This window comes from Mus musculus, chromosome 10 (genome assembly GCF_000001635.26).
Source record: "Mus musculus strain C57BL/6J chromosome 10, GRCm38.p6 C57BL/6J".
In the NCBI taxonomy this organism is placed as follows: domain Eukaryota; kingdom Metazoa; phylum Chordata; class Mammalia; order Rodentia; family Muridae; genus Mus; species Mus musculus.
The window spans coordinates 80,161,709-80,178,151 of NC_000076.6; the positions used below are offsets into that span (position 1 = coordinate 80,161,709).

A 16,443-nucleotide genomic window follows, 5' to 3' on the forward strand; every position below is an offset into this window, starting at 1 on the left:
AATGTGGGCGGAACAGGCCCTTATGGAAGAAGGAGCTCAGCCTTCACCCCAGCAGGCAGCCGCAGACAGCTGTCATGCCCCACAGTACTGAAGCAGAACACCACTAACCAAGAGGCCTCCAGACACTCAGTGCAGCTGCACAGGCCAGGAGCATTTACTGAGGACTTTGGGCCTGGTTCCCATTGCACAACACCCCATGTAACTCATCCATACCCCACACTTTGGTTCTTGAGCATCCAGGGTCATACATGTCCTAGTGAGTGTTCCTAGATGAAGATGAGGTTGGAGATTGCTAGTTCAAGGTCAGCCTGGGCAATTTAGTGAATGATATGCAACCCACACACACCCACACCCACAGCTGGGCAGGCTGGGTACATAACTTTGTGGTAAGGGCTAGTCTAGCATGCCTGACGTTCTGTGTTCCCCACAGGAAAAAAAGGAAGAAGAGTCAGCATATGTTTATGTTTGTTGTTTTAAATTGACTTCTTTCCTGTGTATGAGTGCTTTGTGTGAGAATAAGTATGTGCACCATGTTCATGGCTTCGGGCTGGCAAGCCACAAGAGGACTTGGGTTGAATCCCCTAGGACTGCACTTACAAATGGTTGTAAGTTATTGTGTGGGTGCTGGGAGTCCACTGGAACCCCCCCATCCCCAAAGAGCAGCCAGTGCTTTTGACTGCTGGTATATTGCTCTTGCCCCAAGAGTTGGGATATTTACACCCAGGTCTGAAGGCAGCCTCCTCCTTCAAACACAACCACAGGCCAGCCAAGGAGAAGTCGGGGTCTCCTTGCACTGCCTCTGGTCGGACTGGTGGGAAATGTGTTTGCTGGAGACAGATGTGCCCTAAGAAAGTGACTATTATCTTGTCATCCCAGCACTAGAGAGGCAGAGACAGGAGGATCAGAGTTCTAGGTCACTGTCCGCTACACATGGCCTTCTCGAGGCCCTGTCTCACAGGGACAAAAAGGAAGAAATTTGCAGAATCTTGGAAATCCGCACAAATTGGGGCAGTTAGGTGTCAGCTCAAGAGTTGGCAGCCAGAGAAGACATCGCAGAGGAGGAGGCAACCCAGCTGCCGCCCTTGACCTAGTCCCCATCAGACCCTGGAGGCTCCCCAGATCCCACTCACTTCTCAGATGAAGCAATGGGGTCAGGGAGGTGCCTGGGTGCCGCCTACCCAGACAGCTGGGCCTGTGGGCTACAGCTGACCCTCTGCACCTGGGTGGACAGGTGTTCCAGGGTGTCCGCTTGCATGGGGACCCTCCAGGCACCATGAGGTGGACAGATGCTTGGTGACCTGGGGATTTGTGCACACATGTGACTGTCCCTATGCAGCTAAGTGCAGAGGAAGTGCTGCAAACCACCAGCCCGAGGCAGAAGCGTCTTTGCTTACCTCTGTTTCCAGGGAGCCTGTTAGTGTGTTACCCCTACATGGAAGGCCACACTACTGTTAGATATGTGTTTGAGGGGGCATACTGTGAGTGGACAGGATGGAAGAGGGGTGGCTCTTCCTGCCCCAGGGGTGATGGGGTGGAGGTGGCCCTTGCTTAGCAGCATTTGAGAACCCTTTGGGGTAGATGCCTTCCAACCCCTCCCTTCCACTAGTTTTAGGAACCCAAATAGGTCAGTTCCCAGGCTGATGAACCTAGCTTCCAGGGCTTGCTGGGCATCACTGTAGGGTTGCTGGTGGTTTTTTGACATCTGATACAGTCCTTGTGCCTTTAGAATGAGTGCATGTTCCTGCTCCTACAGCCCTGACCTGGCTTCAGTGCACTGTTTTCCAGTCCCAGACATTTATTAAAGGCAGGCAAGTAGCCGGGTGTGGTGGCGCATGCCTTTAATCCCAGCACTCAGGAGGCAGAGGCAGGCGGATTTCTGAGTTCGAGGCCAGCCTGGTCGTCTACAGAGTGAGTTCCAGGACAGCCAGGGCTGCACAGAGAAATCCTGTCTTGAAAAACCCAAAAAAAAAAAAAAAAAAAAAAAAAAAAAAAAGGCAGTTAAGTTAAGCAGGTATAGGAAACCCGTGAGGACCTTCCACGGGATCTATCAGATACCAAAAGCATGTCGAGTCTGTGACTGTGAGCCCAACAAGTCTGCTGCAGAGGGCGTGGATGTGCATGTGTATGGCGTGGCATGTCATAGGATGTGTGTGCTGTCTGAGGCGTCCCTCTGCCGCTCAAGGCCCAGGTCTGGGCAAGAGCCTGCAGGGCCTGGCCCTCCCAGGCTTTCCTATTTCCATTCCTGGGGTGTGACTCAGGGCTGCAGGAGGGATGAGTCACAGGAACTTGAGCCTAGCCCGCCCTGGCTGCAGACCCCTTCCAGAAGCAGAATGCAGTCTCTTTGAGTGGCAGAGAAATCAGAGCCCACTCTGTAGCAGAAAGGCAAGCTTAACCCTTACAGGTGATTCTGGACTCACTAATAGGGAGAGCCCAGGTGCCTCTGACACAGCTCTCTGTTGTGCCCACCCAGGAACGTGAGTCACAGGCATAGATGGCTACATTACCTCCGTGGGTGCTGGCCCACCCAGTCACGTACACCTAACCCTGCATCTACATCCAGGTTGTGTTCGTGTATGTTGGCGTCACAGCACCCTGCCCACCCATCCTGTCCTTAGGGAAAACAGGTCAGTCATGCAAAGGTGACTGTGTCCTCTTCACACATATTTAACAAACCCATTTCCTCTGTCCACAGGATCCAGATGTTTTCTCTGAATCCTTACATTTCCATCTATGTCCCTCCGGGTCTTCTGCCCACGTGCACACATGTGCGCCACACCTGGCCACACATGCATAGGCTGCATCTTCCACCCTGGCTCTGGTCCCAGAGGATAACTAACTGGGATAGCTAACTGGGCGGGTTCCAGGCTTTGCCATCACGGTCCCACTTGTGCGCCCCCGCCGGGCAGAGGCCAGGTGCAGTGTCCCCGGCCCCCGCCCGGCCGAGAAGGGGGCGGTAATTACCGGGCCCCGGGGTGCCCCCCCCCCAACGCGCCTTTCATCCCGGGCCACGCCCGTCCCCAACCCAGACGCTTATTACCATCTCCCGCCCGGTCATTAGCCTGGGTCCGGGAGGACCCGGCGGGCGGACGGAGAACCGGGGATGGGGAGGTGGAGGCGTCACCCCTCGTCGTCTCTATAGCGACGCCCAGCAGCGGAGTGGGGTGCAGGGTAAGCCCGAGATCAGGACTGACTGGACTCGCCTTCTAGGGGTGCAGCTGACACCCTGCCCCCCTCTCGGATTTATACAAGACACATGGGATCCCTTTGGGAGTAGTACTAGTGTCCCGATGGGCGACACTGGGCCAACTGCTCTGCCCAGACGCGCAGGAGCAAACCTCGAGCGTGCAGTCCAGCTACCACCGAGCTGGGCACAGCGAAGGTAAACCAGCACTGACACTGACAGCTCTGGTTTCCGTCAGTGATAACTGTCCACGATGGCGACGTCTAGTGGCCATAGCCTGGCCAAGCAGCTGGTGGCCGCCTGGAAAGAGGTGGGACATGAGTCCTGAACACTCCAGCCGAGGCTGTAGCGCCCTCTCCTGTCCTTATCGGGCAGAGAGCACTATTTGGGATTTGCCCGTGGTTCAGGGATTCACAGCGTTGGTGGATATGAGGTGTGTGTAAGAGAGAGTTTCAGACTCCTTTAAAGCCCACCAAAAGAAACAAAGGGTCATGGTGGCAAGCTAAGCCACCTGTCCACGTGGTCACAGGTAAGTACACGGGACACGCTTTAGACACAAGTACACCAAAGGCGAAAGAAAATGCACCCTGAAGCCGTATCCATGGGTCAGACATTTTCACGCTTTTCTGGGGCTCGAAAATGGCTATGGGTAATGGTGGAGCCCGGCCCAAATGAGCCGGTTAGTAGTAAGCTTAGTAAGTGGGTGCTGGTTGAATGAATGAATGAATGAATCAAAGACTGAGTACGGCAATTCTCAAAACCAGGAACTGGAAGGTGCCAGAATGTGAGCCAGGCTAGGGGCCCAGCATGATCCTGGGAGCTGGGATTACAGGGATCCAATTTTCCCTCCTGTGGGCACATTGTAGGACTGTTGCTTCTGGCTCTGCTGGCTTGTGGTCCAGCGGTCCCTGCAAGGCACGATCCCCTCCCCTCCTGGATTGCGCACATTGAGGGAGGGAAGGCATCTTGGTCTCTCAGCTCTTTTTAATAACCTCCTTGCGTGAGTGGCTGACGCAGCAGGCTGCTCTGACGGGGATAGGAGGGCTGCGTGCAGAGAGCGAAGTGCAGAGGGGGTGGCCATGAGTCACCAGCTGCTGTCTAGGGGGAGGGGAGCATCGAATCCCTGAGGGGTCCTGGCATTCTTCTCCTGGTGACAGCTGGGTCACCTCGACCAACTTCATCTGAAGGTCAGTGAGTCTGAGGCTTAAAGCAGGGTTGGGATGTCTCAGTTCTCAAGTCACCAGACTGTACTCTCTCCAAGGGGCAGTGCTGAAGTGTGGATTTCCTATCACTGATATCTAGGGAGATGTCTGCACTGGCTTGTTCCTCAGGCCATATATTAAGCAGAAGCCATTGAAGTGAGAGGTGAACTGCCTTAGATGGGGGTTAGTTAGGATCCTTACATAAAACCGGGCGTGGTGGCGCACGCCTTTAATCCCAGCACTAGGGAGGCAGAGGCAGGTGGATTTCTGAGTTTGAGGCCAGCCTGGTCTACAAAGTGAGTTCCAGGACAGCCAGGGCTATACAGAGAAACCCTGTCTTGAAAAACCAAAAAAAAAAAAAAAAAAAAAAAAAGGATCCTTACATAGGCTACTCAGGACTCAGGACTCTCAAAACCACAGTGGAGGGAGAAGAAAATGTAGCCTGGAGACATGGGTCTGTTATCACAGCTACTTGGGATGTGAGCCTACGGATTTCAAGGATAGATTGAAAAATGTAGGTTGTCTCAAAGGATCAAATGGCCTAGTGGTAAAGGGCTCTTGCAGAGGACGTGGGTTCAATTCTCAGAATCCACATAAAGGTTCACAGCTGTCTGGACCTCTGCATCCAAAGGATCCAGCACTCTCTTCTGGTCTTTGTCAGCGCAAGATAGGCAAGTGCTGCATAGACATTCAGGCAAACACCCATATACATAAAATTAAAATACACTTTTTTGTTTTGTTCTCTGTGGTGTGTGTGTTTAAGAAGGCTAAGGATGTAGCTTGGTTTAGCCACTACTTAGAATTCTGCAGTGAGGGGTTAGGGGTGTGGCTCAAGGATAGAAATCCTTCCATGGCATGCTTGAGACTCTGGGGTCTCTTCTAGAAAATGCAGGTACACATTGAAAAGAGTGGTGTTTTGCCATCTGTGTGGTAATGTACACCTGGTTGGAGATGGGCAGAAATCAGGGTTCAAATGGTCGTTATACAGCAGGTTGAGATTTGTAGGAAAACTGAGTTGGGTGCAGGAAATCTAGAGAAAATCTTGACATTGTGATTAATACTGGGATGGAAATTTTAGGGCTGATCTTATGGAGTGTCCTTGGGGTCCAAAGAACTGTTAGGCAGCAGTTGTATTGGGAGGTACTTTTGGACTAGAGTAATTCGGTGGTTTTGGTTTCATGAGCAAGAACGGAGAAGAGGGGCAAGCAAGATGACTCAGTGGATAAAGCTGCTTGTGGCTAATCCTGAGTATGATCCTTAGGACCTACATGATGGAAGGAGAGACTCCATCTGTCTTCTGGCTTCACAAATGCGCCTCAGTTAAATAACTGTAATTAAATATTAAAAGAAAAAAAAGAACATAAAAGTGTTGAGTCGATGAGTCAAGGTTGGAGCCATATTTGGGAGTCTCATTGAGGTAGCAAAAGCTCTTTGTTCCCCGCCGCAGGACAAACGGGTCGGGAACGCGGAAGTGGGTCAGCTCCGCCTCCAAATCAGCTGTCCCCGCCTCCTAGTCGCTAGCGGGCGGGGGGTGGGGGGGAAAAATGCGGCCAGGAAAGATTCCAGCCAATCAAAACACTCAGCGCCTCCGCGCGGACTAGGGCAAAGCCAACGGAGTCCCGCCCCTCCACCGAGGCGCAGATGCCGAATCTAAGGCGTCGGATTGGTCAGCGCGGCGTGGTGGGCGGGTTAAGGGGCGTGGCTCCAGGAGTGGAGTATATCAGGCGGGACTCTTGCGCTCCCCCTCGCACTCGCGCCTTAGGAAGCTTGGGTGTGTGTGGCGCGCTGTCTTCCCGCTCGCGTCAGGGACCTGCCCGACTCAGCGGTGAGGGCTCTGGCGGCACCGGCTCTGAGGGGCCCGGGGCGGCGGGCGGCCTGTGACTCTCGGGCGAGGCGGAGCCGCAGCGGCACGCCCCTGGGACTTGGGGGCGGGCCCGGGTTGGAGTCCGCCCCGCCGGCGGCGAGGCGGGCAGCGGGACACTGGGGCCTCACGCTTGTCGGAGGGCGTCCTCCACCGCGCGTCATCCCCGGGCCGAGGCCGACCTTAACGGTGGGCTTTTTTTTTTTTTTTTTTTTTTGTAAAATGGCCGCCGCGATGCTTTGAAAAGCTTCGCCGGCGAAATGGCGGGACTGCCGAGTGCCCGGATGGAATGGCGCAGGGTGCGCGCTTGGCGCATGCGCTGCTCCGGGGGCGGGGCGCTCCTACCTCCAAAGTCCGGTTGTCCGCAGATGTGGAGCTGTGTCGCGTGCGACCCTTTTACTCCAGCTGGCTCTACCTCGGTTTTCTCTTCCCTTGTGGTTCCACGTGGGGAACAAAAAAGCACATGTAGGCTTGAATGTTGTCCTTTTGTGCCCCAAGTTTATTGCCCCCAAGGTAGACTGGTTTCGTGGTATAGTGGACTTATTTTCCAAGTTGTCGGTTGCCAATAATGACTTTGTCTAGATACCACGCCCCTTTCGCTAGCCACGCCTCTTGGGCCAACCTCCTTTCTCCCTTGAGTCCATCGTGCAAAAACATTTCTCTAGTCCTTGGCTGAGTAAGCGAGGCATCCCACAACTGGCACACCTCCAGACAGTACCCTAAAAGCGTATTTCAGTAGTGAAGTTTCTCTGGCCCAACAACTCTATGCTAGTGAGGGTAGGCAGTCACTATCATTTCTGTCCCCAACCACACACATTTGCAAAGTGACCATGCCATTTTGATCCTAACCTTGGGATTCTCTGGCCAGGTGTAATCAAGACCTAGAATCATTTAAGGTTAGCCTCAGCTGTATGACAAAGTATTCCATATGCCTTTGGGATGATAAAAGCAAAAAGAGTTCCCTCTTGTGTAGCCCAGAAGGGTATTGAACTTGCTGTGCAATTGTATTTGGTTTTGGATTCTGTTCCTTTGCCTCCAACTCCCACAGGCTAGGCGAGATGGGTATTTGTTTTGAAACAGTCTCTCAAACTGATCCACAGTGTCCTTTTTCTCATTGATCTTCCCATCTCGGTGACTTGAATGGCTGGATGAGAGGTGTGAAAGAAACCCCACTTGAAGCTGAGGTTTCCCAGTAAGACCATGGGGTCCTCTCCCCCCACCCCCATGCTTCCCCCCTAGCCCCCCCCCCCCAGTTTCTTTGTGTACTCCTGGTTATCCTGGACTCTCTTTGCAGACCAGGCTGGCCTCAAAACTCACAGAAATCTGCCTGCCTCTGTCTCCCAAGTGTTGGGATCAAAGGCATATACCACCATGTCCAGCTGTGGGTTACTTTTATTTATATACATACATACATACATACATACATACATACATACATACATACATATGTAGGTAAGGGATGGGAAGAGGCAGCTTTAACTCCTTAAAGCTTTCAGTGACTTATCCTTACAGGTGTTCCAAGGCCATCCTGGACTATAAAAGGAGACACTGTCTCAATTTTTTAAAGGCAAAGAATGTGGGGGGCTGAAGAGTTGGCTCAGGGGTTGAGAGCACTGCCTGCCTGCCAGAAGACCCAGGTTCAATTCCCAACACCCACATGGCACCTCATAACTAACTCCCAAGATCTGACAGCATCAGAGACATATATGGAGACAAAACACCAGTGCACATAAAATATGTTACTCTTTTTTTTTTTTTTTTTTTTTTTTTGAAAAGCATATTCTTAAATATGCTATTTGGCTTCAGTTTCTGGAAGGGGTGGTGGTTAAGGCAAACATCTATGGTGTGTGCATAGGCTGCCATGGCATCAGATGAAGGCAAGCTTTTCGTGGGAGGACTCAGCTTCGACACCAACGAGCAGGCGCTGGAGCAGGTCTTCTCCAAGTATGGGCAGATCTCCGAAGGTGAGTCTTGGGTCAGGATCATTGTTCTCGGCTTCTACTTGGGGGTGGGGGTGGGGGGCAGAGGGCTGACTGGGCACATCTAATGTCTCTCTCCTGCAGTGGTGGTGGTAAAGGACAGGGAGACCCAGCGATCCCGAGGCTTTGGGTTTGTCACCTTTGAAAATATCGATGACGCTAAGGACGCCATGATGGCTATGAATGGGAAGGTGAGGATCAGGTCAGCCAATTTACCTTGGATAGGTCTGGTGTGGAATCGGGTACAGTGACCCTAACTTTCTCCTGCAGTCTGTGGACGGGCGGCAGATCAGAGTTGACCAGGCTGGCAAGTCTTCTGACAACCGGTCCCGAGGATACCGGGGTGGCTCTGCTGGAGGCCGGGGCTTTTTCCGTGGGGGACGAAGCCGGGGCCGAGGGTTCTCCAGAGGTGAGTGCTGGGGTGCCTTGGCAGCTGGTGGTGGCACTGCAGCAGGAGTAGGGACTCCCTGACTCTGTTCTCGATCATCTACAGGAGGAGGAGACCGGGGCTATGGAGGTGGCCGCTTTGAGTCCCGGAGTGGGGGTTATGGAGGCTCCAGAGACTACTATGCCAGGTGAGCCAGATGGGAGCCTTGGGGAGGCTCAGCCTCGGTGGTGGCAGCTGGGCCTGGGAGGAGGGTGCACCAGGGGAAGGGCAGACTAGTGTAGGTGGTTTGGTTTTGTTCTCTACTGAGAACCAACTCTTGCCAACTATACCTGGTACGGGGCTGAGCCTGGGTGTCCATGTGTGTCCTTCCACAGCCGGAGTCAGGGTGGCAGCTATGGTTATCGGAGCTCGGGAGGGTCCTACAGAGACAGCTATGACAGTTATGGTAAGTCTAGCTCCAAGGATGCCATCTGAGTGGCTGCGGTTGGGCTCGGTGAACCCTTGTGTCCTCAGAGCATCTTAAGCCGCTCAGCCTTGGGCGCAGCTACCAGGCCTGCCGTACAGGTCAGGGCACCAGGTGCATGAAACCCTGTGCCACCTCCCACGCGCGCGGGCGGAGCACAAGCTCCAGTGACTTTACACTGTCCCGCTTCTGTCCTCAGCTACACACAACGAGTAAAAGCCCTCCGCGTCCAGATCGTCCTTCCATGGCTGTAATTAAGATGGGGGAGCTTCGCTGATCGTTGTGTAGTGAGCACCTTGTTCCCACTTTTGTAGTCCTTTCCGTTCTGACCCGTCAGCAGCCTGCTTCTGACCCAAGATGGCCTCGTGACTAGACCTGTTTTTAAGGAAGCGCTGTCTGTTTTTAAGTATTCTTAAAAACGTTTTGGAAAGCACTTCAGATTTTACTGTTTACCATGAGCCATGGGTTTTTGTTTTTTCTAAATTGTCGGGTTGTGTGGGTTTTGGTTACTCGTTTTTGTTTTTTCAGGTTTTTTGGTTGTGGCTTTTCTTTTTTTTTCTTTTTTTGTGTGGTCGCCCCTGAAGTCTGGCGCCCCACCCCTCCTGAGATGGAATGGACTCGATTTGAGCAAGCCATGGCCCTCCAGCTCCCCAGCCCGGCTGCGGAGTTGCAGCAGGTCCTGCCCATCGGGCACATGTCTCAAGCCCATGGGGAGCATAGCAGTCCGGGAGGCTGTGGAAATGTTTATTTATATTGTCCTTTTTTACCGAAGACATGCATACTCCATCGATGTTGTATTCACAGTGGCTGAGGAATTCTTGTACGCAGTTTCTTTGGCTTCACGAAGCCGATTAAAAGACCGTGTGAAATGAATCTCGCTCTGACCATTTCCCTTTCATTGCCGACACTGAGCTGCGGCTCCGTGGCCAGCAGAGCAGCTAGGAAGGCAGGGCAGTGCGGGAGGCAACAAGCAGCCAAGTGGGGACGGGAGTGGGCAGTGCTGAGGGGCTGCAGGGCGGCAGAGGCCTCGCCCAGTACAGGGCCGGGTGCAGGCAGGGCCAGCGAGGCTGCCTAGCGGCTGCGCCCCGCCAGTTCCAGGCATTCTCTGCTAGCCTCCGAAGCCGCAGCCCTCGGGGGACAGACGCGAGCCACAGACCCTCCGAGACTCGCCCGCTGCTCCCCCGCTAGCTCTGCAGCTGGCCTGTGCCTCGAGGTAACACTTTCGCTCGCGCTCGTGTCGCATCCCTCCGGTTTATAGCTCACTTGGACAGAAACTTAGACTTGGGGTTGACATTTGCTTCCTGGAAGTCTGAGTCAAACTGGTGGTACCTCCCGCCAGTATAACGCGGCCGGCCAGAGCTACCGGGCGCCCTGCCTTTCTGGGCATGTTTTTGGTCCTTGCTTGACAGGCTTTAGACCTGCGCTGCTGCCTTTAGTTTTTGCCCAGAGTCCGTGAAGCTGTTGAGCAGGACAGAGCCCGGCTCTGCTCGAGGCGGGCTGCAAAAGGGCGCTGACGCCCTGGGCATGGCCACCTTGGGACGAACCACTTGGGCGCCGTGAGGGTGGGAGGTGGGAGGGCAGGCGCTGCAGGCCCACAGGGATGCCAAGAGTCACGCGCCTTTGTTTGGCAGGATGAAGGGGAGCCAACCTGAGCCATGGGAGGATGGCTGACTCTGGGTCCTAGAGGGTTCCACAGGATCTGGAGCCATAGACTGCACACAGTTTGCCCGGTGAGTGCCCGAGGTCAAGGCCTGGGGTCCTTGGACACTCCGGGTGCTCAGAGGGTTGAGGGATCCCCCACCCCTAGAAGCTGGACTGGACTTTCCCTGATTGATCTCTTCTCTTCTTTTCCAGGCAATTCCTGAGCTAGCACCTGGCTCGTGGGCGATGCAGGCTTCTGTGGAAAAGATAAAGAAGCTGGGCTGGCGTGGTCGCTGGGACAGAATGTTGTGGGGGCGGGGGGGGGGGGGTTGGGTTGCCTGAATAAAGGGCTGTGACCCAGAACCCCCGACTCTGTGGCTTGGGTCTGAGACGTGGCAGGGATAGGGGTGACTAGGGCGCAGCGGGTAAGAGTCTTAGTGTCCACCCATCTCCATAATAAGGCGCTAAGATGAACAACCCTAGGATTGCGCAGGGCATTGTGGGCGGGGCGGGGCTGTGTGCACTTCCGCCTCAGCTCCGGCATGGCACTACGCATGCTGCTGCTGCTGCTGCTCCTCTGGTGTAGCAACCCTGGTTCCGCTGAAAACTCCAGCCTGCCGGGCCCACCTTATAACCACACAAACGGGAGGCTCCCGGACAGGGACACGGGCTCCGCGGTGCTCCGCTTGTTCTACGTAATCACTGGGCTCTGCGGCCTGATCTCGCTTTACTTCCTCATCCGGGCTTTTAGGTGCGTTAGCGCGGCCAATCAGCATCTAGTGAGTCAGGGGGAGGAGGAAATGGGCGGGAGGGCACGTGATTCAGGCTGCCGACTGGGTTTTTTTGTTTGTTTGTTTTTTTTTTTTTTTTTGGTTTTTCGAGACAGGGTTTCTCTGTATAGCCCTGGCTGTCCTGGAACTCACTCTGTAGAGTAGACCAGGCTGGCCTCGAACTCAGAAATCCGCCTGCCTCTGCCTCCCAAGTGCTAGGATTAAAGGCGTGCGCTACCACCGCCCGGCCGACTGGTTCTTATTCTTGTCTCTTTAATTGTGATTTTAAGGCTGACGAGGTGGGCAGCGACCGCAGTATGGCCATCCTCCTAACTCAGCCTCTCTGGTGGTGTGGTGACAGGGGTGGGAAAAAACGTGCTGTACTGCAAAAACTGCAGAAATTCTTTCCTTGGCTGAGGCTCATAAAAGTTTTGCCTAACACCTGCAAAATGCTGTGTGCTGATACATGTCTGTCATCTCAACACTTGGAACTGGAGGCAGGATGATCAGAAGTTAAGGGTCAGCCTGTGTTGCAATACACTGAATCAAAGAAAAAAGAAACCAGCCTTTCATCTTCCATTTTTTTCTTAGCTGCTATGACAGTGCCTTGTGCTTTAATTAGGAAGCTGTGGCTGGCAATCCAACCCAATAGTATCCATGCCTCTACCTCCGTGGTTTTCACTATGCCAAGAGTTGCTCTTATAGTTTGGGTTTTGTTTTTTTGTTTTTGTTTTTTGGTTTTTTTTTCGAGACAGGGTTTCTCTGTATAGCCCTGGCTGTCCTGGAACTCACTTTGTAGACCAGGCTGGCCTTGAACTCAGAAATCCGCCTGCCTCTGCCTCCCGAGTGCTGGGATTAAAGGCGTGCGCCTCCACGCCTGGAGCACTTGTAGTTCTTATGACAAAGGATTCACATCTGGCAAGTGCTTTGGGGGTGGAGGGAAGCATTGCGTGGGTACCCTGGACTTGGTGTCACCCGTGCTGAAGTTGTTTCTGAGGGTGTTTCTGTCCTGCAGACTCAAGAAGTCACAGCGAAGGAGGTATGGGCTCCTGACCAACACGGAGGAGCATGAAGAGATGGCCTCTCAGGACAGCGAGGAAGAGACTGTCTTTGAAACCAGGAATCTGAGATGGTAGGAAGGACTTCATCACTGAGACAAACTAGCAAGGGACAATGTCTCTAAAAGGGCTCAGGGTCTATCTCAGAGCTAGAATCCCCCAGTGAGGGGCTGGGAGTGTGCCAAGAAGGTGGAGTGTCAATAGGGGTTTTGGAAGCTCTAATGGAAACAGATGTTGGAGGAAAGTGCCACACAGGGAATGTGGTACCACAGAGGGTAGAGCAGAACTGCAATGAGAACAAAGGTGGCTTCCTCAGGGTTCTGAGCAGAGTTGAGTGTCCTGTCCTGGTGATGGCTGCTATAGAGCCAAGACCACAATAGGCACTAGATCTGGCTTTCCAAGGGCCCTGGACACCAACTTTATCATCTTCTGTGGTCTCTTCTCCCTACCCTGGTGGACCTGCAAGGGACATCACCTTCTACAGGCTGGGCTGGGCTGGGTTGGAAGGAGGCCCAACCAGTCCCATCCTTCAATACCATATCTTGTCCTGTTCCTTCCCTTGCAGATGTTGAGATGGAGATGACAGGCTGCAAGGACAAGAGAAAACATGTAGTTCTGTGAGCTCTGATGTCAACCTTCCTGGACAGAGCCTGCACAGGCCCTAGGGGGCAGCATAGAGACCTCATTGAGACTAGCCCACAGACTGGAGGGCCCCAAGGCCAGGCTGATGTGGGCTGCTCCGTCAGCCTGCCTCCTGTAAGGGACAAGAGCATCCTCTGATAAGGTGTGATGGAGCAGGGGGCCTGAGGATCTCTGTGCGCCTTCCTGCTGCTTTGGCAACAATAAATGAAGAGTGGCTTTGTAGCTTATCTGAGACCTCCCCCTTGATGCCACACTCAGGTGTCCTGGTGAAGTGAATGAGGGTGTCATGCCTGGCTGCCCTGCCTAGGACAGGGCTCTCCTGTTCATGTCACTGTCCCTAGAGACTATTCTTTTTCTTTTTCTTTTTTTATAGTATAGAATAGAGTTTATTCGGGGCATGGGGAGGGGAGTTAAGAGGGTAGCAGAGGCAGAGAAAGGCAGAGAGAAGGAGAGAGTAGAGAAATGGGGCCTGGTCATGGCCATGTAGAGAGGGGGGGGAAGGGAATTAGGAGTAAGGGGGCAAGAGGCAAAAGAGAGGCAAGAGGGTAAGAGGGTAAGAGCGAGAGAGACTATTCCAAGGCTCCAGTTATGACACTCTGGCTCAGTGTATAGTCACTTACTGCAGTTTCTCAGGATCCTATGGGCTACAGCTCAGAATTAGCCAGTCACCTGCCTCTCTGGTGCTTAAATTTAGGGAAGAGGGATAGGGATGCTAAGTCACTTGCAGTTTGAGGTCTTAACCTCAGTTTTCCTCAGTGTTGAGTCCACACTGCTTGGTCATAACAACTAATTGCCACCAGGTGGCAGCCACATACCACCTAGCCTGCCTCCCAGCTCCCCCACCCCCGCCCCCGCCCCCAGTTACTCTGGGACCAGGTCTCCTCTATTGGTCCTCTTTCAGAACCCTCATAGTCGGAACTCCTTGTCCAGCTCCTGCCCTATAGGTGTCCAGACTTCTTCCACTTCCATACCCACTGATACTCCCACTGGTCTGAGCTGGGTCCCTGAGGCTGGCTGAGCCTACTTACTATGAGTGTTGGTGTCAGGCTGGGTGTGATGGAGAGCCAAGCCATAGCCCACCCTGTATGTCTCTATCTGCCCCCTTCAGTGGCTGGGTCTCTCCTCAGCCTGGGGTGCTCCCCGCAGGAAACCTCTGTTCTGCTTTCCCAACTTGTACCCAGGGGAATCCAGAGCTCCTGAGTCACAGGTCTGGGGTTCCTGTGCCCTGTTGGTCATTCCCCATCTTTGTGTTATGACTGCTGATATGGGCCTGGTTCTAGTCCCTGGAGCTGTGCCCCAGGCTCCTCAGCTCAGCCATTGCTGGAGCTTCAAAAGAGAGGGTGATTAGTCTAATGAGATCAGGAGAGACCCCAGCCCCCACCCCTGCTTCTGCTCCCAGGGAGGGTGGCCCCACCACCATCCGCAGTCACTGAACCCCAGCATTAGCAGGGGTAATTGGCAGTTCCATCAAGGTTAATGCACTATTAGCCAGTGCTCTTGCACAGCTGAAAGCTGGGAGAAGGGCCTGTCAGGCAAGATGGAAGGCCTTGGGCCCTGGCCAGCCTGTGAGTGCCCAAGGAGTGAGTGTGTGCCCCTGGGGTGAGGAGTGTGAGTGTGTGCACCTGGGGTGGCTCTCAGCACACACACAGCAGGGCCAGGGGCTTGAACTCAGAATGCTGTTGCCACCTGTACCCATCCTGAATCTGAGCCTTGGACTGGCAGAAAGGCTCAGCAGGTGAAGCCACATGCTGCCAAGCCGGAGTTTGATCCCTGGACCCACGTGGTTGAAGGAGAGAACAAACTCCTGTAAATTGCCTTCAGAGTGCCACACCACAATACAGGAAAAAAATAAACTGTCCCCCGAAGCATCATCCCCCCAATATGGGCAAACCAAGCCTCTTGGTGCTCCCCTCGCCCCCAAAGAGCTAGCTGTCAGCTGCTCCATTGGGGACATGGGGGCAAGTGCATGTCACAGACCAGTCACATCTTCTTTGGAAGTCAAGAGTTGACAGCTGCGACCCTACATGGATGGAGTTCCACAAAGGGAAGGCAGGCCAGGGTACTCTGAGTCCCTCTGTAGGGCTCAGGCTAGCCTCTCCCAACAGGGGCCTGGGTAGGCACAGCAGTCTGCTGGGACTTGGACAGTTCTAGTTGTGGGAAGATGGGTTTGGGATCAAAGCCTGACCTGTGCCTTGAGCTTGAGGGGAGGGGAAGATGATAGACAGGAGAGAATGAGAAGGGATGGGAGGGGGGATGAATGGTGGGAGGGTATAGAAAAGGGAGGAGGGAGTGCTTGCATTGAGAAGAGAAGAAGGCAAGAGGGAGGGAGGATTTCCTCTGAGGTTCTGTTTGCCAGTAATGCAAAGATTATTATTTCTTTGGGCTCCAGTGGGTGCCTATTGCTTGGGTTGGGCAAATATCTACCCTGTCCTTACTCTGCAGGTGGCAAGCTAGAAGGGGGGCACTTGTGGGATCCATAACCCACCCCCAACTCCCAACTGCCCAGCCCTGTCTCAGCTCAGGCGGGCAATTTGGTACAATTTATTCTGTAATGAGAAATTTCTCTCGGCATAATTTTAGCCTCCTGCCTGGCAATGTGGCCTTTGATGGCTGTAGAGTCACCAGACACTGAGATCAGGAGCCTGAGGCTTTGCCCTGTGTACCAGAGTGGCATGGGTGGGGCATGGGTGACCAACCAGGGTTGATGAGTGAAGCCTGGAGACAGGGTTGGCCCAGGGCCACTGAAGACCGTCAGTGTGGGTTTGAATCATAGGGTGAGCAATGGCCTGAGCACACAGCCCCAGCAGATGGTTGAAGGACCCAGATATCCCATAACAGATCTCACCTGATGGATCTGAAGCCACCTTTGACCCTGGTAACTCCTGACCTTCATTGATGCTTGTCTCCATGGTAGGCCCCTGACCTCTGACTATCTCCAAGGCAGGGTCTTATTTCCAGTGACCACTGGCCTCATGGTCTGAGGCAGGATGCCTGCGGAGGGCATGGGACTTCCTAGGCTCCCTGTCACTATGGTGGCCAGGCAGGGCTCCCTGGAACAAAAGGCCTTCTGAGGCCCTGCTCTCCCCTCATCTGTGTGTCCTCAGGAGCGACAGGCAGGCTTGGGAGGTAGAGTGGGGGACAGCCGCCTTTGTTCCTGTCCTCACTCTGGATCTGACCTTGAGACAACAGACAAGAACAGAAGGCAAAGCTTTCTGCTCAAATCCACTGGCGGCAGGCAGCTCTCAACTCGGTGGCCCC

At 53.9% G+C, this 16,443-nt stretch overlaps 2 protein-coding genes across 9 annotated transcripts; both read left to right on the plus strand.

Moving 5' to 3' along the window:
* Window positions 1-4,281: 4,281 nt before the first annotated feature.
* Window positions 4,282-11,078, plus strand: Cirbp (cold inducible RNA binding protein). Of its 8 annotated transcripts, NR_152857.1 has the most exons (8): window positions 6,131-6,208; window positions 8,100-8,208; window positions 8,308-8,414; window positions 8,494-8,632; window positions 8,717-8,798; window positions 8,986-9,056; window positions 10,706-10,804; window positions 10,929-11,078. NR_152857.1 is itself a non-coding variant. In NM_001379422.1 (7 exons), the coding sequence occupies exons 2-7, from the start codon at window positions 8,106-8,108 to the stop codon at window positions 9,288-9,290; spliced, it is 519 nt and encodes a 172-aa protein (NP_001366351.1). In that variant the 5' UTR covers window positions 4,282-4,368; window positions 8,100-8,105; the 3' UTR covers window positions 9,291-9,947. The 8 variants fall into 8 exon arrangements, 7 of the variants coding, with proteins under 7 accessions (NP_001366351.1, XP_006513228.1, NP_001366353.1 ...); NM_001379422.1 differs by lacking the exons at window positions 6,131-6,208; window positions 10,706-10,804; window positions 10,929-11,078 and adding exons at window positions 4,282-4,368; window positions 9,274-9,947; NM_001379424.1 differs by lacking the exons at window positions 10,706-10,804; window positions 10,929-11,078 and adding an exon at window positions 9,274-9,947 and having other exon boundaries at window positions 8,021-8,208.
* A 157-nt stretch (window positions 11,079-11,235) lies between these two features.
* Fam174c (family with sequence similarity 174, member C) lies at window positions 11,236-13,411 on the plus strand. Its single transcript, NM_027207.2, has 3 exons — window positions 11,236-11,466; window positions 12,501-12,617; window positions 13,109-13,411. Coding segments are annotated over exons 1-3 (327 nt in total). The 5' UTR covers window positions 11,236-11,257; the 3' UTR covers window positions 13,110-13,411.
* The last annotated feature ends 3,032 nt before the right edge of the window (window positions 13,412-16,443 follow it).

Coding starts and splice junctions, on each gene's coding strand:
- Cirbp (XM_006513165.1), top strand. CDS start 8,106: ATGGCATCAGATGAAGGCAAGCTTTTCGTGGGAGGACTCAGCTTCGAC. Junction 8,209..8,307: donor GTATGGGCAGATCTCCGAAG/GTGAGTCTTGGG, acceptor TCTCTCCTGCAG/TGGTGGTGGTAAAGGACAGG. Junction 8,633..8,716: donor GGGCCGAGGGTTCTCCAGAG/GTGAGTGCTGGG, acceptor GATCATCTACAG/GAGGAGGAGACCGGGGCTAT.
- Fam174c (NM_027207.2), top strand. CDS start 11,258: ATGGCACTACGCATGCTGCTGCTGCTGCTGCTCCTCTGGTGTAGCAAC. Junction 11,467..12,500: donor TTCCTCATCCGGGCTTTTAG/GTGCGTTAGCGC, acceptor TCTGTCCTGCAG/ACTCAAGAAGTCACAGCGAA.